The sequence below is a fragment of the Gopherus flavomarginatus genome, chromosome 1 (assembly GCF_025201925.1).
Source record: "Gopherus flavomarginatus isolate rGopFla2 chromosome 1, rGopFla2.mat.asm, whole genome shotgun sequence".
Classification (NCBI taxonomy): Eukaryota; Metazoa; Chordata; order Testudines; family Testudinidae; genus Gopherus; species Gopherus flavomarginatus.
The window spans coordinates 153,652,293-153,680,282 of record NC_066617.1 but is presented as its reverse complement, the minus strand read 5'-3'; the positions used below and the strand labels follow the sequence as shown (position 1 = coordinate 153,680,282).

At 46.7% G+C, this 27,990-nt stretch overlaps 2 protein-coding genes across 5 annotated transcripts in view; both read left to right on the top strand.

Moving 5' to 3' along the window:
* The window catches only part of LAG3 (lymphocyte activating 3), a 326,415-nt gene extending 319,068 nt beyond the window's left edge, over positions 1-7,347 (top strand). For all 3 annotated transcript variants that reach the window (XM_050967411.1, XM_050967401.1, XM_050967419.1), the window contains 4 exons: positions 21-314; positions 711-1,001; positions 1,254-1,372; positions 6,682-7,347. In XM_050967411.1, coding sequence (XP_050823368.1) covers positions 21-314; positions 711-1,001; positions 1,254-1,372; positions 6,682-6,792 — 815 coding nt within the window. In that variant the 3' untranslated portion in view covers positions 6,793-7,347. The remainder of the gene's footprint in view (positions 1-20; positions 315-710; positions 1,002-1,253; positions 1,373-6,681) is intronic.
* A 9,401-nt stretch (positions 7,348-16,748) lies between these two features.
* CD4 (CD4 molecule) overlaps positions 16,749-27,990 on the top strand; it is a 57,578-nt gene continuing 46,336 nt past the window's right edge. For both annotated transcript variants that reach the window (XM_050967439.1, XM_050967430.1), the window contains exon 1: positions 16,749-16,938. The gene's annotated coding sequence lies outside the window, so the exon portion shown is untranslated. The remainder of the gene's footprint in view (positions 16,939-27,990) is intronic.

Here is a 27,990-nt window from a genome sequence, read left to right as displayed (position 1 = left end):
ACACTCTTTGTTTTCTCCAGGTTTTGCTGGCCCAGTCTCTCCTGTAGTTTATGCGGCGGTAGGATCTGCTGCCAACCTTCCCTGCCTCCTGAATCGAGACCCCAGTGCTTCCAGCATTCTAGGGGTGTCAGCCCACTGGAGCCATTTTGCAGGAGGGGATCTGAAAATATGGGACATCTCCAGGAATGGGAGCAACGGGAGCTTCACCCTCCATCTCCCTGAAGTGGGGCCACAGGACGCAGGGCAATACTGCTGTGCTGTCTCTATCCATGGCATGACCATCACAAGGGATGTGACCTTGGCAGTGATGACAGGTGAGCAATGGAAGCCAAGAGGATGCCAAGGGCACTCTTCCCCTCTAGTGACTTTCACTGGCTTGGAGAAAATATCCTTGCACATCAATGTGGTGAGTTTGGGCTGTTCTTGGCCTGCCCAGCCTCCCCATGGGGAGAGACCCTGTGTCTCAGCTCGGGCATTTAGCTGCACAGGAGTGGAGTCTCTCTATCCACAGGATGCTATGCCATAGGGAGGTTTCTCATGGTGGTTAAATTATTTGTCTTTAAGAAATCTGTCTTAAAGTAGGAAAATGGGGGGGGGAGCCAGGGAGTCAATCAGAGAAGGTGTGAGTGAAAAAAGAGGTGATGAAAGGGTAGGGCAGGAAGAGGCTCTGCTTTCTTTGCTGAGGGTATTTCTGTTTCCCTTCCCCACAGTCACCCCAAGTATCAAAGGGCCAGTCGCTGAAGGCTCTCATCTACTGCTTATCTGCAGCCTCACCCACCCCAGGGGGCATGAACACTTTCAGTGGAGGCAACTGAGTTCAGGCCTCAGCAATGGGAGCTCATTAGAGGCCACTCCCAGGAGCCCAGCAGTCCAGCGCTACTATCCGGGTTCCACCCTGGAACTGACCCATGTGTTACAGGAGGATATCGGCACCTGGGAGTGCAGCGTCCATGGCTCAGAAGGGAGGCTGGGAGCTGTGGAATATGAGCTGTATATTACAGGTACAGTCTCCCCTGTGTCCCACTCCGCCCCACTTCCACCTCCCTGTGCCCCAAGATTTCTGCTCCACTTGACCAGCCAACATTTTCCAAACCTCATCCATACCCTGAACTAGTCCCAATCCCCCTGACTCCCCACCCCTACCCTGCCAGACCAATCCTACTATTCCCTTTCCAATGTCAGCCCCTTCAGTGCAATCCCATTCCAACTGCCCCCCTTTCACCCTGCTTTCTAACTGTGACTTCTCCTTACAGGTGCCCAGCTCTCTGGTCCTCATCCCATTCTGGATGGGCAGACCTCTTTTGGCCTTATCCTTGTTCTCTTCCTCCTGCTTGTGGCCTCCATCCTGGCTTTGGTCCTGCAGAACCGTAGGGTGAGTCAGTCCATTGCCCTATCTCTGTCCATCTGTCTTCTCTGTCCAAGGCCATTGTTCATTCCTCCTTGGGCAGAACTGCCCAAAGTGTCTGAGTAGCATGACAAAGGGAGAGTGAATGGGAGAGCTGAGAGGGAAGAACGAGGGGGGAAAGGGCTGTGATTGAGCCCATCTAAGCCTGACAACCCTGCTTCAGGTTGGGGCTGTGTGCGCAGGACAAAGAAGCTACATTGGGTGCTTGCCAGCTGTGCCCTGGTCGTATGCAGTATGTACTGGGAATATAGGAATTGCCAGGCTGGATCAGCCCAGTGGTCTTGCTAGCTCAGTGTCTTGTCTCTGACAGTACCAGATACCTTATAGGAAGGAGCAAAATACCCTCTAGTGGACAATTTATAGTTTCTTCTTAACTCCTGTCAGTTTGAGGTCCTCTTGTGCCTTAAAGGATGAGGGTTTATATCCCTTCCAAACTATTGTGGTTGTACTTTTTCTTATACATAATCTGATCTAATGTAATTGTGGATGTTCTCAATTCCCATATAGATTAATAGAGTCCAAGGCCATTGTGGTGATCTAGTCTGACCTCTTATATAACGCAGGCCATAGAACTTCCAAAGATAATTCCTGAAGCAGATCTTTTGGAAAAAACATCCAATCTTATTTTTAAAAATTGCCAGTGATGGAGAATCCACCACGACCCTTAGTAAATTGTTCCAGTGTATGTAAATGTCCAATACTCTTTTGAATCCTGCTAAACTCTTGGCCGCCACATTATCCTGGGGCAATGAGTTCCCGGGGCTCATTCTGCAATGTGTAAAAACTGTTCCCTTTTATCCATTTTGAAATTTCAGGCTTTCAATTTTACTGATCATCTTTGTTCTGTGTTTATGATAAATTCATCCTGACTGACTTTCTCACTTAGAATTTTGTTTTCCTCTAGTATATCCCTTCTTATTTCTCTTGTCTCTAAACAAAACAAACTCAGTCTCTTTTCATTTGGAAATTTTTCAAGGCCTCACGTCATTTTCATCACTCATATCTGATGCCTCTCTGTTTTACTGTCTCTCTTTATAGAGAGCGTGACCAGAGACTAACAGTGTTCCAGATAAGGTCATCTCACTAATTTACCTAGTGACATAGGAATAGCTCCAGTATTATTCTCCATCCCATTCCTGTGCATGCTAATATTTTGTTGGCTTTTTAACTACTGCTACTTGGTGAGCGCAGAAGTTTTTTTTTTCTCAATTACACAATGTCTAGGTCTTTTTCCTTAAGTGGTTATGGTTAATTTAAAACCAAATAATTTGTTGGAGTTCAGATGACTGCTTTCAATGTGCATTGCCTTGCATTTGCCTACACCAGCGGTCCCCAAACTATTGACGGTCGCACCTTCCCCTTACCCTGTCTGCCTCCAGGAGTCGGAGCCAGGAGTGGGACTGTGGCTTGGGGCAGGGGGACGCAGACAGGGGCAAGGGAGTCAAGGCTGGGGCCACAGCTGGGGGTGAGCCTGAGGCGGGGAGTGGGGCCATGGCCAGGGGTCGAGACTGGGAGCCAAGCTGCACTGAGGCTGGGGATGGGGCTAGGTACATGTACAGGTACATGAGTGGGACTGGAGCAGAGCTGGGGGCAGGGAAGGGCTGGATGGTGCTCCCTCCCCACACCCCTAGGGGCTCGTCCTTGCCCTGCCATGCCCGCCCCCCCCCAGGACTTTCCTCCATGCTATGGGCTGCAGGTGTAATACACTGGGGAAGGCTGTGCTTCCCCAAACAGCTTTGCCCATGCTCCAGCCCAAGGTCCCCTCCCCAATGGCAGATGAAACTCAGCGTAGACCAGAGGTCCCCAAGCTTATGGTTCACCCATTGCCCATGCTCCACACACCCCTAGGGGGCATACCTCGCACTTTGGGGACCTCTGGTCTACACTGAGTTTTATCTGCCATTGCAATGTCCATTCATCTAGCTTTGATGCGTAGGTTCATAGATTCCAAGGCCTGAAGGGACCATTGTCATAAGCTAGTCTGACCTCCATGTGTAACACAGGCCATGGAACTTCCCCAGCCTAATTCCTGTTTGGACTAGAGCAGATCTTTTTAGAAAAAAATCCAATCTTGATTTAAAAATTGCCTGTGATGGAGAATCCACAACAACTCTGTGCTAGCTCTCAGTCTTCTCCAGTGTTGTTGAACTTAAATAATGTTGTGCTATATGCATATTTTGTTACTTCATTACTCATCTCCTTTTCCAGACTAGGTAAATTTTTAAAATCACTGAAGGACCTAGGATCTTAAGTCACATTTTCAAAAGTGATTTAGGTACTTAGGAAACTAAGGCTTATTGCACTTCAATGGTCCTTAAGTGAATAAAAATTGCTGAATTGCTTCTGACAATGCGACTTCCAGGCTACTAAGTAGGGTTCATTGAAAACTGTTTTTGACTACATAAATTTTTTTGAAAAAATTACTTTTTCAGAAACTTTTGACATATTACCAAGACTCCAAAATTTGGATTTGGAAATGCCAAAAGTGTGCCTCATGGGAGGAGCTGTTTGGGTGCCTCATTCTCCCATTCTTCTCTATGGGCCAAGTTCTGCAACCAGACTACCATCTTCCATGATGCACCATGTCTGTAAAATTCCCACAATGCATCACAATGGCTCAACAAGAGGGGAGATGTAGACTAACCAGGGTGCCTTGCCCATAGAAGAGAATGTGGGCATAGGCCATCCAAACTACAAATCCCATGAGTCACTGGTAGCATTTCCAAATGGAAAGTGTTAGTGTTTGTCCAAAACTGTTTAGGTTTTGATTTTTTTCTTCCCACCAAGAAGTCAAAACTTTCTGTGGGGGATGCCCCCATTTTCTGGCCAAGTGTACTCCTAAGTCTTTTAGGCACTTAAAAAAATTGTACACACATAAACATGGTAAACACCTGTCCTAGTACAGAACCTTGTGGCACACAACTACTAACCTTTGGCCATGATGAAAATGTATCAGTTATTCCTACTTTCTCTCTGTTAACCGATTTTCTGAACCATGACAAAACTTAACCTTTCATGCCATGCTACTTAATTCCTTAACAGCATCTCAGAAGGGACTATGTCAAAGTCTTCTGAAATCCCCCCAAAATCATGACAACTGGGTCATTCTTTATTCACAATATGGCTGATGCATTCAGAGAATTCTAATAGATTAGAGTGGCATGATTTTCTTTCGCATGCACTGGTTTGTAGCTATCAGATCATGTTCTTCTAAGGGTTTTATAGTGCTCTAATTATTGTTTCAACGAATTTTTCTGTTCTATGGTAACTTTCATGCTACAGTTTTTCTGGGGCTGAGGTCAGACTCACTGATGTGTAATTATCAGGGTCAATGTACACTTGCTGATTTTAATGAGGCTGCATATTCTTGTTAGCAGCCTCAGATCCAGGTCCCATCAACTCCTGGTGACTTGTCACTCTTTTTAATTTATCAGTTTGTTCTAGGATTTCCTTTTTTCAGACTTCAGCCTCTCGCAGTGCCTCAGCTTTGTCACCACTAAAGAGCAGGTCTTTGTTAGGTATCCCCCTAACATCCTCAGTGGTAAAGATTCAAGCAAGGAAATCGCATTTCTTCTGAGCAAACTACTTACATTGCAATTTCCTCCTCTAAATGTTTCCCCAATGATCCGTGGGACCCAATTATTCTCTCATAGGCTTCCTGCTTTTCGTATACTTTACTGGGGCTATGGCTACACTATTCCAGTAAGTCAACCTACGCTACACAACTCCAGCTACGTGAATAACTAAGCTGGAGTCGATGTACCTTAGGTCAAGTTACTGCAGGGGATCAACAGGAGAAACTCTTCTGTCTACTTATCTTATTCTTCTCATCGTAGGTAGAATACAAGGGTTGACTGGAGAGTGATCTGTTGATTTTTGTGGGTCTTCACTAGACCCGCTACATTGACCGCTGGTGGACTGATCTCAGAGTGTTGATCCCAGATGTGGTGTAGCCTGGTTCTCAAACTATTTAATACCAAAACCTCTTTTTCTATAATGGGGACCGCTCTCATCTAGCAGGGTTATCTCTCCCATTTCACAATATAGAAAGAACAAGCCCCTATTCATCGCCCACCTGGAGGTCACAAACCTCAAGCTGAGAACCCCTGGTACACTTGAAGAGTAACACCCCAGAGTGTACTTCAATAGAGGTGACACTGAACCTTTCAACACTATTAGAGCTATGTATCCACAGGACAGTGCTCCTGAGTGTATTCTGAATGATTCAAGGTCTGGAAAGCCTGGCTCACCATGAGTCTCAAGAAGCTCAATCTATTTAGTTTCACCAAAAGAGTTAATAGGTGAATTGATCACCGGCTACAACAGTGGGTCTCAAACTTTTTTTTTTTAGTGGTGACCCCTTTCACATTGCAAGCCTCTGAGTGTGACCCGCCCTAATACATTAAACACCCTTTTTAATATATTTAACACAATTATAAATGCTGGAGGCCAAGCAGGGTTTAGGGTGGAGTCTGACACCTCATGACCCCCTGAGGGGTCCTGACCTCCAGTTTGAGAACCCCTGGGCTACATGTATCTACACAGGGAAGGGATTTCTGATAGTAGACAGCTCTTTAATCTAGCAGAAAAAGGCATAGTAAATTCCAATGTCTAGGAGCTGAAGCTAGATTCATACAGATTAGAAATAAGATGCAACCTTTAAGCAGCAAGTGTAATTAACCACTGGAACAATTTACCAAGGGTTACGGTGGAGTCTTTCTTTCAGTCCAGACTGGATGTCTTTCTGAAAGATATGCTCTAACTCAACCAGAAGTTATGGGCTTGATGCAGAAATTCATGGCTGGGTTCTCTGGGTGGGTTTACACAGGAGGTTAGACTAGATCATCATCATGGCTCTTTCTGGCCTTAATCTATGAAAGGAGCCACATTAAAGGCATAACTCAACTATACACAGCAAAATATCAAGCCAGCATTCTCCACAGGAAAGGAGACATGACCATGGAGCATGACTCCTGGGTTCTTTTCTCAGCTCTAGGAGAGGACTAGGGTATAGTAGTTACCGCAATGGAAACTGGGAGTCAGGTTTCCTGAATCCTATTACTGGTTGTGTGAGAGAGAAGGGTATAGTGGGTTAGAACAGGAAGAAGTAGAAATCAGGACTCCTGGGTTCTCTCTGTGACCGTCTAGGCCCCTGAGGGATAAGACCTACAGTGGCTATTCAGACCCAGGGGCCAGATGTAAGCATCATGCTGGGGCAGGATAGAGCCCATGCTAGGTCCATTCCCCAATCATCTCTTCTATTTTTTCCCTTTCAGATATTCTCCCCAGCCTTCCCGGCACTGGAGCGAGTGGTTACCGCATCCACACCAGGGAATGCAGGAAAGGATGAAGGCCAGGAAGGGAAGAGCCTGCAGACAGAGTGTTGATGAGAGAGAAGGCACAAAGGTCATTTGGAATGGCAAGCACTTCAATGGGAAAACAAGACTCTGCTACAGCTGGGGGAACCATTCAGATTTGTCCAGAGGGCATGGAGGTCACATGGACACAGCCTGGGGACCATGCCACTGCAGAGGGAGTGGGAGCCATATGACAAAGGAGATAGGAGTCATCTGGGTGCAGGAAGGTTGGGATAGGGGGTTGTACAGGTTTCTGAGCTTCCTTTTTGGAGATGAAGGACTCCAGTATTCATAACCTGCTTCAGTTCCACTTGTTTCTCTTGCACCCTCTATCTCCCTCTCTTGGCCTTTCTCCTTCCTTGGAGGGGTGAGAGTGGCCTTTAACAGATGGGGAGATTGGCAGAGACCTGGCTCCCCTTTGCCCACAGGGCATTTAACTTCCTGCTGCCAACTTCCCTCTCTGTATCCCATAAGCACCCTCCTCCGGCACTTATTCGCTGGCACAGCGGATCCTGCAGCCAGGGATACTGCATAGTTGAGTTTGTTATAGTTTATTAGCACTCAGAAGAAAATATCCTGCAATAAAAAAACCCCACTGGAAACCCTTTGGTCTCTGTGTGCATTTGGGGTAAAATGGGCCTATCTAGCACACTGTTTGCATCTGGTTGTCTGTGTGAAGCAGCTTCCCTGAAATCTGTCCCCTTTCTGTGGATTTCACTTTTATTTTTGTTTGAGAGAAATATAAATTATGAAATGCATAGGCCAGTCAAAACACTAAAATAACACACTTTGAAAGAATAAAATTACAGAAAATATATGTGCATTGCAGGAAGTACCAAGACAGTAGTCCCCATCCTTTTTTTGTCTGGTGGGTGCCAGCTGATAAGCCACCGAGGACCGTGACTGGCGGGCAAGCATCCACCAAAATGCCTCCGACAAGTGGCAACGTCAAGAGGCATCACTGCCAAAAAGCAGCCAAAAATCAGCGGCATTTCAGTGGGCTGCCTCCCACCGTTGCCACTTTTCGGTGGCATTTTGGCGGATGCTTGTCCACTGAACAGTACGTGGGCGCAGACAGATGCCCCGGTGGGCATCATGGCGCCCACGGGCACCGCGTTGGGGACCACTGTACCAAGAAGTAACAACAATAATACAATTATCTGTGTGGAGGTGAGTGTGAAAGAGTGTATGTGTGTGAGAGACACAGAGACTGTGTGTGCGAGAGAGACAAACACAAACTCGGTGTGACATGGGAGTGTGACACACAGACTGTGTGGGCTGGCTGCAGGGGAAAGCTGTGTGCTGTCTCTTTAAGACGCTCACTGAAAGCTCTCCTGCTCTGTCCTGAGTCCTGTTATTTCCCATCTCACACACTACAGGGATGGGGTTTATGGACAGGGGAAGAGGTGTGTGTGTGTGTGTGTGTGTGTGTGTGTGAGAGAGAGAGAGAGATGGCTGCTGGGGAAATCTCAAAAATAGTGCATTGTCTCTTTAAGAAAGGCACACCATTCAGACTGCAGCAGCAACTCCAAGTCCTCCTTACCCAGGCTGTCCTCTCTGCAGAGATGGGGTACAGGCAGGGGGACACCTTGCCATCAGCACTCTCCTCCCACCCACGCCTGCTCTGCACAGCCAGCAGGAGGGTCCCGGGAGCAGCTGCAGGATGGTGCAACGTCGGGGGAGGGGCACCTGAACACATGCTGCCAGCTGTGTGTGCTCTGCAATCAGCATTTGAATGTCTTCTGTACAGCCACTCAAGTATGCAGCTTACAGGGAACACAGTCCAGCACTATTCAGTATTTTCATTAATGTCTTGGATAATGGAGTGGAGAGCATGCTTATAAAATCTGTGGATGACACCAAGCTGGGAGGGGTTGCCAGCACTTTGGAGGACAGAATTAGAATGCAAAGTGACCTTGACAAATGAAGAATTGATTGGAATCCAACAAGATGAAATTTGATAAAGACAGATGCAAAGTACTTCTAGGAAGCAAAAATGAAATGCACAATTACAAAATGGGAAATAGCTGGCTAGGTGGTCACACTGCCAAGAAGAATCTGGAGGTTATAATGAATAAAAAATTGAAGATGAGTCAACAAGGGAATGTAATAGCAAAAAAAAGCTGATCTAAATCTGGGGTGTAATAACAGGAGTGACATATGTAAGAGATAGGAGGTGATTGTCCTGCTCTACTCAGCACTGGGGAGGCCTCAGCTGGAGTACTGTGTCCAATTCTGGGCACCACACTTTAGGAAAGACGTGAACAAATTGGAAAGAGTCCAGAGGAGAACAACAAAAATGCTAAAAGATTTAGAAAACCTGAGCTATGTGGAAAGTTTAAAAAACTGAGTATGTTTAACCTTGAGAAAAGAAGATGAGGGGGTGGGAACCTGATAAGAGTCTTCAAATGTCTTAAGGGCTGTTATAACGAGGAAGGTGATCAGTTGTTCTCCACATCCACTGAAGGTAGAACACAAAGTAATGGGCCTAATCTTCAGCAAGGGAAATTTAGGTTAACTATTAGGAAAAACTTTCTAACTATAAGAGTAGTTTAAGCTGTGAAATAGGATTGCAATGGAGGTTGTAGAATCCCCATCACTGGAGTTTTTAAGAAGGGATTGGACAACACCTGTCAGGGATGCTTTAGATCAGTGAGTCTCAAACTTCTTTACTGGAGACTCCTTTCACATTGCAAGCCTCTGAGTGCGACCCCCCCCAATAAATTAAACACACTTTTTAATATATTGAACACCATTATAAATGCTGGAGGCAAGCAGGGTTTGGGGTGGAGGTTGACAGCTCGTGACCCTCCCCCATATAATGACCATGACCCCCTGAAGGGTCCCGACCCCCAGTTTGAGAACCCCTGCTCTAGGTCCTGCCTCAGTGCAACTAGCTGAATGTGATGACTTCTCGAGGTACCCTCCAGCCTTAGGTTTCTGTGATTCTATGATTCCTCCTTTTCTTTCTGTTTGAGAGAGGAATCATTCGGAGTATCAACATATGAAACTTCATTCGGAGGATAGGCAGAGCTGAGATGGGGGTGTTGTTATGCTGGAAGGTGTTAATGATTGCCATCAGGTGGTTCTTTTATATATAGACAATTACAGAAGTTATGTCACAGACAGACAGACAAAGGAATGCCATCAAGTTGAGGGTAGGGCCTTGCTTTGCTTAGCTAATTATTTTATAACTTCAGTGAAAAAGAGAAGGTATTGCTGATCGCTCCCTGTGTATTCCTTTCCTCCCTCCTCAGGAGTTTGGAAGCGTCATACATGTAAACGACTTTGAGATCCTCAGATGGAAGATATTAGTGAAGGGACAAGGGATATTAGGGTTTTAATAAGTCAGCAGCAGTTGCCCCAGAGCTCCCAAATGACATATCCCAAAGACCATAGTCAGCACAATGCAGCATAAATATGGGCAAATCAGTCATATTACTGTTCAATTGTCATCAGCTTTACCAAAAATATGATTGTTTCACCACTAAGTGGTATCCCAGTTTGTAGAGATTTGTTAAAGGCAACAGGTTGAGCTATCCATGTAAAGTGTCCCATACAGTTGTGCAAGTCGCTTTCAAACAGACACTGATTTTTTTTTAGATTGGACTTGAGGCAAGGGAAGGGTGATGTGAGAAAGCAGAGTCCATTTTAGTGTTAGGAATTTACCTGAGAATTTTATAGGAACATAGGAATTACCAGGCTGGGTTTGGCCAGTGGTCCATCTGACACAGTGTCCTGTCTCTGACACAGATCAGCACAGATGCTTCAGAGGAAGGGGCAGGCCCACCATGCCAGAGTAGGAAGCTGTAGGATAATATGACACTCATGAAGGTCTCATTCTAGTTGCCAATAATTAGAGATTTGTTAAACCCTGAAGCATATGCTTTTATATCCAATAAGCTTTTTTAGCATTAGCTATAACTCTGGTTGTTCTTGTTATCCATATATAGCAGAGGTTCCCAAACTGGGGTTTGTGTTACAGGGGGTTCTCAGGAAAAAATTCCCTAATAGTGGACAGAGCTGTCTCTAGGGACCCCAGGCAGCACCGGGCCAGCAGTCTGGAGCCTCTGGACTTCCAAGAGCTAAGCAGATCAAAGCGAGCATATCTATCACACTGAGGAGATTTAAACTTCAAGACTCCTTATAAGAAATGGAAAGGGAGGTGGATATTTTTTGCTGTTTTTAAAATTAAATAAGCAGCTAGTGTTGTTTTTAAAATTATTATGAAGAACAAGTTTAAGCTTTGTTGTAACGTGTGTTGCTTGCCTGGACTGCTCAAGACCTGAATGATTGTGTAGGAGGAACTCTCTGAATTGGCTTCTTAAATACCTTCATGCTGTTTCACATCTGATACTCCTGGATGAAACATAGGAGCCTTGTGTTATAACAGGCTTATTCAAAGTGATACAAGCTACAAAAGTGAGATCTTGGAAGAGTGTTGCCATTTTCATAATGTAATAAAAATACTGTAATTATAAATAGTAATTAATAATAAACGGTGTGTAATAAGCATGTCATAAAAACAAATTTTATATTTCCAAGATTGATGCTTTTATAATTTATACTCAGGTAAAGGAGAAAATCCCTGGAAATATTCATTTTTAGGAGGGGGTTTGCGAGACTTGACATTTTAGTGAAAGGGGTTCACAGGTTGTTAAAGTTTGGGAACCACTGATATATAGGTATGATCCCTCCATGAATCTTAATATGTTCTTTGCCTCAACAACATCCAGTAGCAAAGAGTTCTTATGATCTGATTACCCTAAAATATTTCCTTTTATTGATCTCAAATTTCCCAACTTTCAATGTCACTGACAGTCCCTTTGTTCTTGTGTTAGGGGCTAGGGAGAACAGAGGTTCCCCATTCTCCCTTCTCTAGACCAATCATTACTGTGTAGACTTTCTTTATGCCCCCTCTTATTCTCCTCCTTTCTAAGTGTAACCCTTCTGCCAGGTGGAGGCTGAGCCAGCAGCAACCAGGGCTGGGTTCAATATCTAGGGGTTCCTTTTCAACAAAACAACACAGAACCAGCTCAAGCCTCTACCCAGTGACCTGGGACAATTACACACCGCCCCTGGGCACCTCTGAGAGGCAATACTTCCCCACTCGCAAGCACAGAGTCTGAGTGAAAAAAGAAACTTTTAATGAAAGGAGGGAAGTCACCTGGCATTAATTAGGGAAAATACCACAAGCAGAATTCATAATCATAAAACTGTGAGCAGGCCCACCAACAGCGATTCCAGGCCCTAGGGCAGAACAGTCAATGGGCCCCTGCTGGTGCCCAGCAAGCTGCTGGCTGCGCTGCTGGGCATGGTCTTCCAGCACGGCCAGGGCTTCCACATGCCTGTCCATTGGCCTTCTCCGCCACCGGTACCACCCTGTGCGTTCCTAGGAGCATAGGCTCCAGATTTCCTGGGAGGTGCTCGACTCCCTGCTCCGTCCTAGGCTCATGGGCAGCGAGTGAATGCACCATTGCGGAAGGCTAGCACTCGGCCCCTCCCGCTCTACCTGAAGGCCCATCCTTTCTGCTCCCTCGCTGGAGCCCAGAGCACACTGCTCCTCCGCCATCGCTGGCTCCCCTGTGCATCCTCCCAGCCCCAGTCTGGCAGATGGTACAGCTGGAGCATATCCAGCCCCAGCACTGGATGGGTTGGCGGGGAGGGACCCTGGCCACAGCACTGGGCAGGTGGGCGGCACAGTCAGAGCATCCTAATACGGGGAGGATGGCGTGGTCTTGCCTATCATGGCCCCCAGCCGCTTGGCCACAGAAGGGAGCAGCAGGCAGGAAGGGGCCTGGTGGAGCGTGGGCGGGGCCTCTCCCTGCCTATGATACCTGCCACCCATGCCTAGGCCCCGTCCGCCAGTGCCCCATCCCACCTCTTCCCACCCTTGTTCTGCTTTTTCCCCCGAGGGCGCTCCATATTCAACTCGTGCCTTCCCATAGTGGAGGGGAGGGAGCATGATCTAAAGGGCAGGTCATGTGTCGTCCCCCAGCCCAGGTCCACCATGCTCATGTTACCCGTGGGGCGGGGGTGGGGGGGTTGCTTTGTCCTCCCACTGCGCCTGCCCTCCCCCTGGCATGTTCTGCCACTCTCCGTGGTGGGCAGGAGCTCCAGCGGGGAGAAGGAGGGAACCACTTTTAACGCTGGCCCCTCCTGGTCATTGCTCTGCAGCCCTGCACAGTGGCTGCCTGAGAGAGCCTGGCTGGGGAGGAGGCAACTTCCGCTCACCACCTGGCTCTGCTGCCGGGGACCCCGAGCCCGGCCAGGGAGAAGAAGTCACCTCCCCAGCCAGGCTGTCTCAGGCAGCCACTGCGCAGGGCTGCAGAGCAGTGTGTCAGCGACTAGAAGGGGCTCATACCACCTCTTCCACTCCCGGCATCCGGGTCATGTGTCACCCAGGCTCAGCCCACCTCTTCCCACCTCTCGCCCCTCCCCCTCCCCCAGTGCCTCCCTCACACCACCAAACAGCTGATGGCAGCGGGTGGGAGGCCCTGGGGGGATAAAGGCAAGCTGATCTGCAGGGCCCACTGCAGGCAGGAGGCACTGAGGGGGAAGGAGGGGCCTATGTCTATGATCCCTGCTGCCCACTCTGGTGATTTAAAAGGGCCCCAGGCCCCTGGGCCCTTTTAAATCACCTGGCTCCCTGGACAATTGTCCCCTTTGTCCCCTCCCCCCATTGATGTGCCTGACTGTGAGCAGACACCCACCCCAGAGTGTGTGGGTAAGTGCTTTCTGCCTCATGTTCTTGAGTTCTACAACCAAAAGTTCCTTTTCTGTGCCCCTCTCGGCTCCCTCACCACACCCCAATCACAGTGGCTGTCCTTGATCAAGTGAAGACCCAGGGTTCAGAGGTGCATCTGTGTGAGCTCACCTCTAGTGATGCAAGTATATTGTAACTCTTACCCCCAACCCTGCCCCCCTCACAAAAAATGTTCCATAACTAGAGCCCTGCCCGGATACAAACTTATAGCCGCGGATGCGGATATCTGTGGACAGAAATCGGTATCCGCTGAACCGCAGGCTCTGCCAGCAACCGTAGTGGAGAAAGGAGCAGACCATGGAGCTGCCACTCACAGAAGTCAGTGTCCTGCACCAGCAGCTCCTCCAGCATGGCTGTACCACCCCCAGCCCTGTCCTCTGGCAGGACTGTACAGACACCAGACAAAAGACACAGCTGCATGGAAGGGCTGAGGATGGTACAGCCACATCAGAGGAGCTGCCAGGGCGGGGCGCTGGCTCCTGGGAGTGGCAGCCCCACATTCTGCTCCTTTAGTCGCTGCGGTTCCCAGGAGAGCCCCGCAGCAGATACTGATTTCTATCCGCAGATATCCGCATCCGTGGGTACAAATTTTTATCCGCGCAGGGCTTTACAATTCGTTCTTGAAAATGTATCTTTCCAGTATGGTGCACCAGTAATAAAGGTCTTAATGGTAAGTTGTGCCTGATCGTACCAACTTGCACTACTGTTCACCTCTCCAGTTTTTTGCTCAGACTCATATTTAGCTGATTTTAGAAACTTGTCCTCTGCTGACAGTCTCTGCTTATTTAGTTTGTCCCATGGCTCATACTGAGACAATCTTTTTAGCATAAGCTTTTTAAAAATCCTCATTTCATCTCCAGTTCCTCTGAACATAACATTTCTCTTGTCCATGGATTTAGTAGTGGGGGAACTTTGTCCTGTGTTGCTGCTTTTACCATTTGTTGTCTCCTTGCTGCTACCGTCCTTTTTACTGATGTTCCTTGATGGGCTAGTTGTTGGAGTTCAAAAATCTCCCGTACTCTTGCTTCTAATAAAGGCAGCCGAGTGTTACATATATCTATTGGACCCATAGCTAGCCGTATGCTAGGAGCTAAACCCTGCACATAAAGTTCTCTTAACTCAGGTGTATCGTAAGTGATTACCCTATTTCGGTTCACTCCTAGTCTAGCCAACCAAAATAACAATTTTTTCCTCAGAAAATATTTTTCTGGCCTTTCATCAACACTCTGCTTTTCTGAATATGCCTTGCTCATTATATTATCATGTGGATAAAACAGTCAAAATACACATGAATAAATACTAACTGGTTCATTATTTGCATCAATTAGTACATTATAAGGAAGAGCTGCAAAATTATCATTAGACATACATTCCCTTAGTATACACATTACATCATCTTGAGTCAAATGTGGTGTAACAGATAATTTGGCTAGCCAGTAAAGCTCTGTATCTCGGTTACAAGGGCCCACGTGCTTTCCCATTGCTCTAGCCTGCTCTGGTGTAAGAGCTTTACTTTCATGTTTTACCAAGGGGCGTTTCCCAGTGTTTTCAAATTGGGTAACTGTGGTCACCACAGGAGCCAAGAGGCATCCTTTCTGTGCAGTTTCCATCTCCCCCCAGCTTGGAGGTGCAGAGAGTAGCTGCTCTTTTCACAACAATTTTCCTGTGGATGTTCCTCACAGCAATCCATCATTAAGGCAGCCAGGGGATTAGAATCAACTGCCTTCATTAACCCCTGTGCTAACTATAGCTGGTCTTGCAGTTGGTTGATGTTGCATTGACACTCCACATGGGAGACGGGCATTTCCCGATTGTCCACAGCCTCCTTAATTAGCTGTCTAACCACTGCCTGAGATTCCAGCAGTTTTTGTCTTTTAACCTCCGCTTTTTTTTCAGCAACTGCAGCTTTAGCACTCGGGTCTCTTAGCTGCTATTCAAGCTGAGGCACCTGTAATGTTAGAGTGGTCACAGCTTAGCAGCTTGCGGTTCAGCCTGCTGGATTTGCTGCTGACACTTCTCAAGTCCCTGGTCTGCTTGCTCTTTCAGCAGCACCACTTGAGAATTGAGCTCACGGCCGACCATGGCCAAGGCTGTAAATTAGAACAAATTTTTGCTCCTTTTCACAGGGCTTAGGCTTTCTAGTGTGGTAGTGAGCCCACAAGATGGAAAATTTGCTCCGGGAATCACCTCCTGCTAATGATTCCTGCTGCCACGGATTTCCTTCCTTCCTGAAAGAATCGACAGTATGATCCAAAGAATATTTATTAGACTGGGGAGTCCATCCTTGCAAACTAAAAATTTGGTCCATCGTGCTGTAAGGAGTTGCTTACCCAACTCCGGAATTGAAAGGATAACTTAAGTGAATGTAGAAGGGCTCTGGTAAGAAACTGTGCCTTTATCCGTGGCACCTTGGCCCGGGCTAGGCTAGCCTCATATGCTGCCTTCTGCCAAAGAAAAAGTGGCCACCCTTTCGGGGCCTGGACCACTCTGTACCTACCCTTTACAGGGAATGGCACTAACAACACTGGACGGGACAACCAGTAACTGCTACCTGTTACTGAAGGGGGGGGCCCGGGCGTCCCTGCAACCCCTGGTCCACAATAACAGGATTTCAACTGGGTTAGGATAAAATCCAACACTTTGCCAAAGGAGGGGAAAAGGAGCCAACTGGTTCACTTGCCTTTTGTCTGACGCAATAATATCCCAGTAAGAACTCCCTCCCCAAGTCTCAAGGACCGAAACTGCTGCTGTTCACAAGATAGAAATAAAATAGCCTAACAGGACCCTAAGAAGATGGCTAATCTAGTCCCCAGAGAGTCCTGCCGCAGTCGCCAGAAATGTTATCTCAAAGGGGAGCCAGATAACTCTAATTGTGTAAATGGTGTAGGTAACAGAATAGGAACAAGCCCCTTTTTCTCAGAAGAGCAGATTTACCCTCTGCCATATCTGTCACCGGTGGACTGGTGCAGAACTCCTCCCCTCTCCCCTTGCGTGGTGTGTAATAAATAAAAGACTGACAAAAGATAAGGGTTAAAACCAACAGGTAAGTGTATTGAGGGATGAAATTACACATGAAGGAGGGGTAAATGTAAATGACTAATAGCTAATAAAGAACAAAACAGCAAACCCAGTGATACAGCAGCTCTTCCTTGTGAGCATGAAGCTCAGGCCCACAAATTAAACCAAACCCACTCTGGTATTAGAGAAATATAACCCCAGTTTAGAAACCCTAATTATTCTCTCACTATATTCCCAGCACTTCAGTGGTGGCGGTGGAGTCCAGGACCTCTAGTCCGTGGGTAACTGGAACCCATGGAGGAGGAGCGCTGGAGAGTCCCTTGATGTCTATTGGGACTGAAGAAGCAGACCAGGAACCCTCTGGATGTTGCTGTTCTCCAGGTGCAGGACAGGTAAGGTGGAATGCATCTTCTTCTTTCTTCTCACCTCCAAATGAATGGCACGAGTGCCATGCAGACCCGAACCACATATGCACAGTCGCTGTGATGAACTGCGCCACCAGTCTGTGATTACAGTTCTTTTAAAGAGTCTGTGGTGGGAAAACATGGCACGATCCTGGGAAAGGTGGGAAACAGTCTGACATGGTAGAATTTTGAGGATAGCCCAGTGGCAGGAAAAAACAGTTCAAGCCTGTTACATCCAGACCCAGCTAACGGTGCACAGAGGAGTCACAAGATGGAGTCACAAGATGACAGTTCATCTTGGATTGCCGCAGTGTTCTTAAAAACTGATTATTGGGTCTGATACTCCAGCTCCTTTTTTTTTTTCACTTGGGGCGCAAAAAACTGGGAGCCGGCCCTGAGCGGAGGTGAGCTGCAGCGGTGGGGGGCCTGGGGAGGGCCTCAGGAAGTAACTCAGGAGGGGACAGAGGAACCACTCCCCCACCCCCAGCTCACCTCCACTCCACTGCCGCCTGCTCCCCCATGCGCGCCGCCGCTCTGCTTCTCCCCCCTGGGAGGCAAGCCTGGGAGGAAAGAGTAGGAGGGGAAATGCGGCGTGCCTGGGGGAGGAGGCGGGGCAGGGGATTTGGGGAAGGGGTTGGAAGGGGCAGAGTTGGGGTGGGGCCAGAGGGTGCAGGAAATTTTTTTTGCTTGAGGCAGCAAAAAACTTGGAGCTGGCCCTGCTTGTCAAGGCCTTTTGAAAGTCTAAATAAATTATGTCAGCTAGCTCTCCTTTAGCCCCTACTTTCCTGACATGTTCAAAAATTGTAAGAGATCAGAGAGACATGATTTTCCTTTCAGAATCCATGCTGGTTAGACCCTCTCAGTTTATGAGCATCCAGGCGATTTATTATTCTGTTGTTAATTATCATTTCAGCCAATTTGCCAGGCACAAATGTATGGTTCACTGGGCTGTAATTCCCCAGATCATCCAACAGCCTTTTTGACAAAATATATACAAGTAATATTTGCTGTCCTCCAGCATAGTAGCAGTTTCTAATTATCACATATTTTTCCTAGCAGCTCTGCAAATTCATACTTGAGCCTTCTGTATTCTTGGGTGTAACCATCTGAGCCTGCTTTTGATTATCATTTTTTCCCAGCAGCTCTCTTTCTGATACCTCAATCTCTGATAGTACCTCATCTTTCTTACCAGAAGAGGTCAGGTATGGGCTAGATATCTCCCTAACATCCCCTGTGGTGAAGTCTGATGCAAAGAAATCATTAAACTTCTCAGCAACCTCCTTATCATCTTTAATTGACTCCTTAAATCCCTAGTGATCCACTAAACCAACTTTCAGAGTAGCAGCCGTGTTAGTCTGTATCCACAAAAAGAACAAGAGTACTTGTGGCACCTTAGAGACTAACAAATTTATTTGAGCATAAGCTTTCATGGGCTACGGCCCACTTGATCGGATGCATAGACTGGAGCATACAGCATGAAGATATTTATACATACAGAGAGCATGGGGCACGGGTCACTTAGTGGAGGATTCTCTGCACCTTGAGGTCTTTAAACTACGATTTGAGGACTTTAGTAACTCAGACATAAGTTAGGGGTTTGTTACAGGAGTGAGTGGGTGAGATTCTGTGGCCTGCGTTGTGCAGGAGATCAGACTAGATGACCATAATGGTCCCTTATGAGCTTAAGTCTATGAAAAAAAAAAAAAGCGGAAGTAGCCATACCAACTGTAAGAGGACAATCAACTGAGATGAGCTGTCATCAGCAGGAGAAAAAAAAACTTTTGAAGTGATAATTGAGATGACCCATAGACAGTGTGAGGATACTTAACATGAGGAAATAGACCAACTGATTCTTTTATAGGTTTCCAGCTTCTGACAGACTTAAATAATTTCTTGTTGTTTGTTTTTAAATCCTTTAGATATTTCCTCTTCCAAATCCATCTAACCCTCTTTATTTGTCTCTTACATATTGACTCTGTATTTTATGCTCCTTTCTATTCACTTCATTTGCGTTAAATTTCCAAATGTTGTAGGCTCTCCTGGTTGAATAGCCTCTCGACCCCTGCCAGTCATAGAGGTTTGCTGCTTCCCTGCCTGGGTCCCTTTGCGTTCAGAGGGCTTTCTTCTCTTTTTAGTGACATATTTATTTACTTTTTAAACTATAGCATTTTATGAAACAAAGTGAAAGTTTTCTGTCTGTGATTTACATAGCTATTTTTATATGTGTGAAAGTATGGTTTTTTAGTAATTTTCACATGCTTGCATAAAAAATAACTAGATGGATTGCATGTGTAATTTTTGTGGAACTTGTATTTTATCAGTAAACTTTATCAGAGCTGCATACTCTACCTCTACAAAGATAGAGTTCAGAACATCTGCGATGCTTCAGATGTGGTTCTCAGGTCCCCAGCACAGGCAGAATTTGTATTCAGCACAAACACAACTTGGAGGCTTTGCAGCATTTGTAAGTTTTGTTACCATAACCTAAATAAAGCACAGCCACCGGGCACCATTGCTCCTTCTATCACAAGGGGCACAATCCCTTTCCACACACAAAGCATCTGCAAGGCCTCTCAAGAAGTGATAATGTCTGTGGAGACAGTCACCTCATTTGCAGGTGCTCTAAAATTTGATTCTTAATAACTAAGAATGTATGTACTTCAGCCTGTTCAAAACAGTGCCATGTGCCCTAGTTCATGTTGTAGACTGGTTCAGAGAGCAAGACTGAAGTGTATTGCACTAACTGATTCCACTACCTTCATGGGGCTTCCAGACCTCAGATATATGCTGAGAGGTTTCAGGTACTCCCTACCCCACAGTCATCACTAGGCTGAAATAGCGGGATTGAGTTCTTTAAGCCACTTATCAGAGCTTGGCCCAAAACCACTATCTTCAAAAAGTAGAGATCCAGCACTTTTGCAAAGCTTCCTAGCTTGCAAATGGCTCACCTGATTGTCCTTAAACTGCCCCCATAAGCCTTCCTTTAGCTTAGTCTGCACATGCAAAATTTATGGCAAAAAGAAGCTTTTTTTAAGATAAAGTTAGAAGGTGTCAAAATCAGATTTCAAATAGCAACTGCCTTTTAGTCATACCTATGGAATCTGTGTAACTGATGTTCCTAGTACTACAAAGGGGATGCAATGCAGATTTCTGCAGCAAGGAGGCTGCAAAAAGGATGTGGATAATGGTTCTGAAACAGCCCTCAGGTTGTTGCCTCATATGCTCCATCTGTTTTGTCCCAGGTATTAAAATACAAAACAGCAGGTGTAGTCATTGCAGGGTTATTGACCCTGGTGTGACAGAGGAATTCTGCTATTGCCTATGTAATATTCTGCTGAACTGACATGGCTTCCGGTGTTTCAGAAGAAGTCACTGTGATGTTGCACTCTATATGATTTTATGAAAGTATGCTGATGAGTGTGAATATAATGTAACTAAAATATGCTTCAGGCAAAAGGTCTCTTGTAAGGTATCATTACAAAGCTTATAATCTACTGGGTGTGGTCATCCTATTTGTATAAATGTATCACTCTTGTATCTGAAACTAGAAATATGAAATATAACTCTGAGGTCCTATTGTAGTGTGGGCCATTAATGGTGGTTTGGAATCTTGATGGCTCCCATTAACCAGGACAATTGACTGTAGATGGCTCTGTTTTACTTGTAAGTCTTCTTATATGTGTGTGTGCTGGCAAGTGGGTAATGAAGTCTTACAGTGACATGTGACCATGTCACCTGGACTGGAATCCATCTTTAGCCTGGTGCTTTTCCATTGAGAAGGAGGGGTGGAAACACAGAGAGGGACAAAGGATTTCCGCCTTATGCAAAATACATATAAGTGGATGGAACAGAACAAAAAAGGTTGCAAACATGAGAAATCCCCTAGCTGCCACCTGAGCTGGAACAAGGACTGTATTGGGGAAAGGAGTGTGTCCAGACTAGGAAGGCGTCCAGTCTGTGATAGAAGCTTATTGAAACATCTCTGAGGGTGAGATTTTATCTGTATTTAATTTGATTACTGTACTAGGCTTAGACTTGCATGTTTTTATTTTATTTTGCTTGGTAATTCACTTTGTTCTGTCTGCTATTACTTGGAACCACTTAAATCCTACTTTCTGTATTTAATAAAATCACTTTTTACTTATTAATTAACCCAGAGTATGTATTAATATCTGGGGGAGGCGGGAACAGCTGTGCATATCTCTCTATCGGTGTTATAGAGGGCGAACAATTTATGAGTTTGTCCTGTATAAGCTTTATACAGGGTAAAACAGATTTATATGGGGTTTGGATCCCATTGGGAGTTGGGCATCTGAGTGTTAAATACAGGAACACTTCTGTAAGTTGCTTTCAGTTAAGTCTGCAGCTTTGGGGCACGTGGTTCAGACCCTGGGTGTGTGTTGGAGCAGACTGGAATGTCTGGCTCAACAAGAAGGGTGCTGGAGTCCCAAACTGGCAGGGAAAGCAGGGGCAGAAGTAGTCTTGGAGCATCAGTTGGCAGCCCCAAGGGGGTTTCTGTGATCTAAGCCATCACAGTCACATTTCACTTCTCCAAAACTTTTGCATTGTGCACCTATGAGACAGTTGCGACACCCTGCCAGAGTAGTGGCTATGGATGGGAGAAGAGAAAGTAAGGTATCCCATTTACACATGAAAACTGCAAATGATAGAAAGTGTTAAATTAGTGGAAGTTTTATTAGTGCCTATTTTTTATTATTCTTGAGATGTTTTCTCTTTATCAGCCCCCATGTATTTGTCTTTCTCCTTCCATTGACACACACAGTCTCTCCTACTGACTCATCACCCCTTTTTGCCAATTGCTGTACAGACATGCATGACACCATGTAAAGAAAAGCATACCTAATCCAGCAGTGTCATAATGGGAGATGAGGAGTTGGAGGTTTTACTGAAGTATTCATACCTTCAGAAGTTCAGAGCTGGAGCCCACACCCTGTACAGTGGATTGTGCCTGTCAGAGACTTCTTTTACACAGTAGGTTGCAGGACTGCTACTAGCATGTCAGGCTCTTGTACAGGATATAGATTGGTTACAGACTGTCCAACCCAGAGAGATACACCAGACATATGTTTAATACAAAAATCCTTTAATCCATTACAAGAAATGACCATTGTGAGTTTTAAAAGGTATGAGGAGTCCGGTGGCACCTTAAAGACTAACATTTATTTGGGCATCAGCTTTCGTGGGTAACCTCCCTCCCCCCGCAAATAAATCTGTTAGTCCTTAAGGTCCCACCAGGCTCCTCATTATTAACTGGGCTACCCCTTTGGTACTTAAAAAGGTATGAACAGCATAATACAGTTTAGCATTCCATTACTGTACCAGCGTCCATAACATATTTTGGGGTTCATGCATGAGTCCAAAGAAAGGCACAGTCTGACACATTCTTGCGGTATCATGTCAGACAAGGAGTGATTTGCCATAACACCTCAAGGAATTCCCCACATTAACTCCATGGGGAACAGGCAAGGGGAATCCTGGCTATCCCCTAGCTGTTTCCAGGTTCTGCTTCTCCCGGCCTGAGGTTATACTGCCACCTAGTGTCAGCACTCACAGACTACGCAGGGAAATAGAAAAAAAGATATTCAGACAGAGAGATGAAGGGAGTAAGGGACTGAGCAAAAGCCAGTCAGGAAAAGAGGGAGCAGAACAAGAAGATACACACATAGCAACAGCTCCCCTTGTGGAGGTTGCGTGAGCCGTGTGCTGCTTGCTTCTGATAGGGATTTTGGTTTTTGGTCTGGAAACACCAATTCAAAGGCAAATACTGCAGATTCCTCTCACTCCAGCCCCTCAGAACGCCAGTAGCAATTTGGTCCCCAATACCCACTGACCACTAGATCAATGAGGAATGCAGCTGAGTCTAGCAGAAATCATGGACAGGGGCACAGGGCACACGTCTCTGGGCATGAAAATGAATGTGCTGCAATGGATGTACTGTATAAGTGTAATTTCTAGCTAACCCCACTGGGGGCAGGATATCCTAGTCTCTTGGAAACCCTGAAGTCTAGCAAACTTGGGGAGACAGCTTCAGCACCCCACCCGGGACACTGAGCTTAAACCTGGGCTCCTCAGTCCCAAAGGCTTCATGTCATAGACTCCAAGGCCAGAAGGGACCATGATGATCATCTAGCCGGAACTCCTGTAGAACACAGGCCATAGAACTGCCCCAAAATAATTCCCAGTGCAGATGACTATTTTTGTTTTCTTTCACATCATTGATACAAATGTTAAATATTGTACGGCCAAGAACTGATCCCTGAGGGACACCACTAGAGAGCTACCCACTCGATGATTTACCATTTACAATTAAATTTTGGGACCTATCAGTTAGCCAGTTTTTAATCCATTTAATGTGTCATTTTATTTTGTATCATTTTTGTGGTACCAAATCAAATGCTTTACAGAAAGGCAATGGCCATCCTGGAGCAGGGGGAGGGATAATTCCTCTCTATGTTGTCCTGGAGAAACCCACCTGGGATAATGCACTCAGCTCTGAGCTCTTCAGTCTCAGGCCCGGTCTACACTATCGCAATAAATCGATCTAAGTTATGCTATGGGCTGAAGTCTATGTAGCTAGATCCACTTACAGCAAAGTCTATAGTGCACTGCGTCGACAGGAGATGCTCTCCCACCAACTTACCTTACTCTTCTCGGAGAGGTGGAGTATAGAAATCCACAGGCAAATGCTCTGCCATCAATTTAGCATGTCTTTACCAGACCCGCTAAATCGATGCTGCTGCATCAATTGCAGCAGCCAATTTAGCTCCATGGTGAAGACATGGCATCAGAAAGTGGCAAACTGAGGGACCTTAGAGAAGAGCCACAGAAACACTCAGGGGACCAAAGGGGTTGGGTTCTGAGGGCAGTCAAGGAGTGTCTGAACTGAGCAAGTTCTACCCCCCACATGGCTACTGACATCATGTGTTATAGGAGATTGTGCCTTTAAGGGCTGAACTTCCCAGACAGGCAGTCGGGGCGGGGCGCTATGAAGTGCTAGTTATGCCCAGGACAGCCAGTTGGAACCAGACACGTAATAAAGCAGAGCTTTTGTGAGCACCTTAAATACTGAGTGATGACTGAACACTTCACATAGCATCTCTTCCAAAGATACCCTGGCACAGCTCCAATCCTGCCATAGAAATTTCAATACAAGCAGATCGCTCGGAGTTTGGGGGAGAAGGGCTACAAGCAGGGCTGGATTTACACCTTATGCTCCCCTAGGCACAGCCTCTTCAGAATACCCTCTCACCTACAGCTGACCTTTGTGTTTTCTGTAAAAAATTAAACAAAAAGAAATATAAACACAGCCGCTCTGGGAAGGCATGAGACCCTCCGCCACACCCAGCACTCCCAGCCCGAGCCAGGGCGCAGCCCACCCCTCACAGGCAAGGTGCAAACGGGGGACTGTACCTCTCTCTGGGTGAGCAGTCCCCGGATGAGCAGTCCTCGAGTGTCTTTCGTCCCTCCTGCAGCCTGACACAGCAGCCACGCTCCGGCTCTGCCAGTGCAAGTGAATGGGGCACCTGCCACACTCTCCCCTCTCCCCCTCCAGCATGGGGAGGAGGCAGCGGGTGGCCGAGATTAGGAATGGGCTGCGATGCTCCCAGCATCTTCAGCAGCCGCCCTGACCTGCCATGGCTCACAGCTCCTGCAGGCAGGCTGAATCGGATGCTCAATTCCAGCCCCACACATTGGGCGGCCACCAACCTGTGCCAGAAGCCCGTCTGTCTGCTGGAGAGCTCTATGTATTAACTTTCAACCCACCTTTAACTTTTAGGTGCCCTTAGGAAGCCGGCGACCCTAGGCAGCTGCCTAATTGGAAATCCAGCCCTGGCTACAAGACGGATTAGCAGCAGTGCCACATGAAAACCAAGGAGCTGCAGCAGGCGTATCTAGGTTGCCAACTTTGTAATATTTAAAAATCGGACACTCCAGCAGACATGCTGGAACCTCCCTCACCCCGCATCTCCTCCCGAGGCCCTGCCTCTGCCCCCAAGCCCCTGCCCACCATTTTTCCCCCAAGGCCCCAGCTCCCATTAATTCATAGAATCATAGAAGATTAGAGTTGGAAGAGACCTCAGGAGGTCATCTAGTCCAACCCCCTGCTCAAAGCAGTACTAACACCAACTAAATCATCCCAGCCAGGGCTTTATCAAGCTGGACCTTAAAAACCTCTAAGGATGAAGATTCCACCACCTCCATTCCGGTGCTTCACCACCCTCCTAGTGAAATAGTTTTTCCTAATATCCAGCCTAGACCTTCCCCACTGCAACTTGAGACCATTGCTTCTTGTTCTGTCATCTGCCACCACTGAGAACAGCCTAGCTCCATCCTCTTTGGAACACCCTGTCAGGTAGTTGATGGCTGCTATCAAATCCCCCCTCACTCTTCTTTTCTGTAGACTAAATAAGCCCAGTTCCCTCAGCCTCTTCTCATAAGTCATGTGCCCCAATCCCCCAATCATTTTTGTTGCCCTCTGCTGGACTCTCTCCAATTTGTCCACATCCCTTCTGTAGTTGTGGGGCCAAAACTGGATGCAATACTGCAGATGTGGCCTCACCAGTGCCGAATAGAGGGGAATGATCACTTCCCTTGATCTGCTGGCAATGCACCTACTGATGCAGCACACTATGCTGTTAGCCTTCTTGGCAACAAGGGCACACTGCTGACTCAGATCCTGCTTCTCATCCACTGTAATTCCCAGGTCGTTTTCTGCAGAACTGCTGCTTAGCCAGTCGGTTCCCAACCTGTAGCAGTGCATAGGATTCTTCCATCCTAAGTGCAGGACTGTGCACTTGTCCTTGTTGAACCTCATCAGATTTATTTTATCCCGATCCTCCAATTTTTCTAGGCCACTCTGGACCCCATCCCTATCCTCCAGCATATCTACCTCTCCCACCACCCATTGCTGAGGGTGCAATCCATCCGATCATACAGATCATCAATGAATATGTTGAACAAAACTGGCCCCAGGACAGACCCCTGGGGCACTCCACTTGATACTGGCTGCCAGCCAGACATGGAGCTGTTGATCACTACTTGTTGAGCCCGACAATCTAGCCAGGTTTCTATCCACCTTATAGTCCATTCATCCAATTCATACTTCTTTTACTTGCTGGCAAGTATACTGTGGGAGACCGTATCAAAAGCTTTGCTAAAGGCAAGATACATCATGTCCACCGCTTTCCCCATATCCACAGAGCTGGTTATCTCATCATAGAAGGCATTCAGGTTGGTCAGGCATGACTTGCCCTTGGTGAATCCATGTTGACTGTTCCTGATCACCTTCCTCTCCTCCAATGACTTCAAAATGGATTCCTTGAGGACCTGCTTCATGATTTTTCCAGGGACTGAGGTCTGTAGTTCCCAGGATTCTCCTTCTTCCCTTTTTTAAAGATGTGCACTATATTTGCCTTTTTCCAATTATCCGGGGCCTTCCTCGATCACCATGAGTTTTCAAAGATAATGGCCAATGGCTCTGCAATCCCATTAGCCAATTCCCACAGCACCCTCAGATGCATTAGATCCAGACCCATGGACTTGTGCACAGGGCCAGCTCCAGGCACCAGCCCAGCAAGCAGCTACTTGAGGCGGCCAACAGTGAGGGGTGGCACATCCAGGTCTTCGGTGGCAATTTGGCAGCGAGTATCTCGATCCCTCTTGGAGCGAAGGACCAGCTGCCAAAATTGCTGCCGAAGACTAAAATGGCGGCGGTAGAGCTGCAGATCGTTATCACTGCTTTTTTGTTTTTTTCCTTTTTGCTGCTTGGGGCAGCAAAAACCCTGGAGCAGGCCCTGCTTGTGCATGCCCAGCTTTTCTAAATAGTCCTTAACCTGTTCTTTCACCACTGAGGGCTGCTCACCTCCACCCCATATTGTGCTGCCCAGTGCAGCAGTCTGGGAGCTGACCTTGTCTGTGAAGACTGAGGCAAAAAAAGCATTGAGTCCTTCAGCATTTTCCACATCATCTGGCACTAGGTTGCCTCCCCCATTCAGTAAGAGTCCCACACTTTCCCTGACCTTATTGGTACTAACATACCTGTAGAAACCCTTCTTGTTATCCTTCACATCCCTTGCTAGCTGCAACTCCAATTGTGCTTTGGCCTTCCTGATTACACTCTTGCATGCTCAAGCAATATTTTTATACTCCTCCTTAGTCATCTGTCCAAGTTTCCACTTCTTGTAAGGTTCCTTTTTGAACTGAAGCTCAAAGAAGATTTCTCTGTTAAGCCAAGCTGGTCGCCTGCCATATTTGCTACTCTTTCTGCACATTGGGATGGTTTGTTCCTGCACCCTCGATAAGGCTTCTTTAAAATACAGCCAGCTCTCCTGGTCTCCTTTCTCCCTCATACTAGCCTCCCAGGGGATCCTGCTCATCAGTTTGCTGAGGGAGTCAAAGTCTGCTTTTCTAAAGTCCAGGGTCTGTATTCTGCTGCTCTCCTTTCTTCCTTTTGTCAGGATCCTGAAACTGACCATTGGTCACTGCTGCCCAGGTTGCTACCCACTTATCCTACCAATTCTTCCCTGTTTGTGAGCAGCAGGTCAAGAGGAGCACAGCCCCTAGCTGGTTCCTCCAGCACTTGCACCAGGAAGTTGTCCCCAGCACTCTCCAAAAACTTCCTGAATTGTCTGTGCACTGCTGTATTGATCTCCCAGTAGATGTCAGGGTGATTTAAGTCCTCCATGAGAACCAGGGCCTGTGAACTGGAAACTTCTGTTAGTTGTCTGAAGAAAGTCTCGTCTATCTCATCCTCCTGGTCCAGTGGTCTATAGCAGATGCCCATCATGACATCACCCTTGTTGCTCTCGCTTCTAAACTTAACCCAAAGACTCACAACAGGTTTTTCTCCAGTTTCATATTGGAGCTCTGAGCAATCATACTGCTCCCTTACATACAATGCATCTCCTCCACCTTTTCTTCCCTACCTGTCCTTCCTGAACAGTTTATACCCGTCCATGACAGTGCTCCAGTCATGTGAGTTATCTCACCAAGTCTGTTATTCAATCACATGATAGTTCT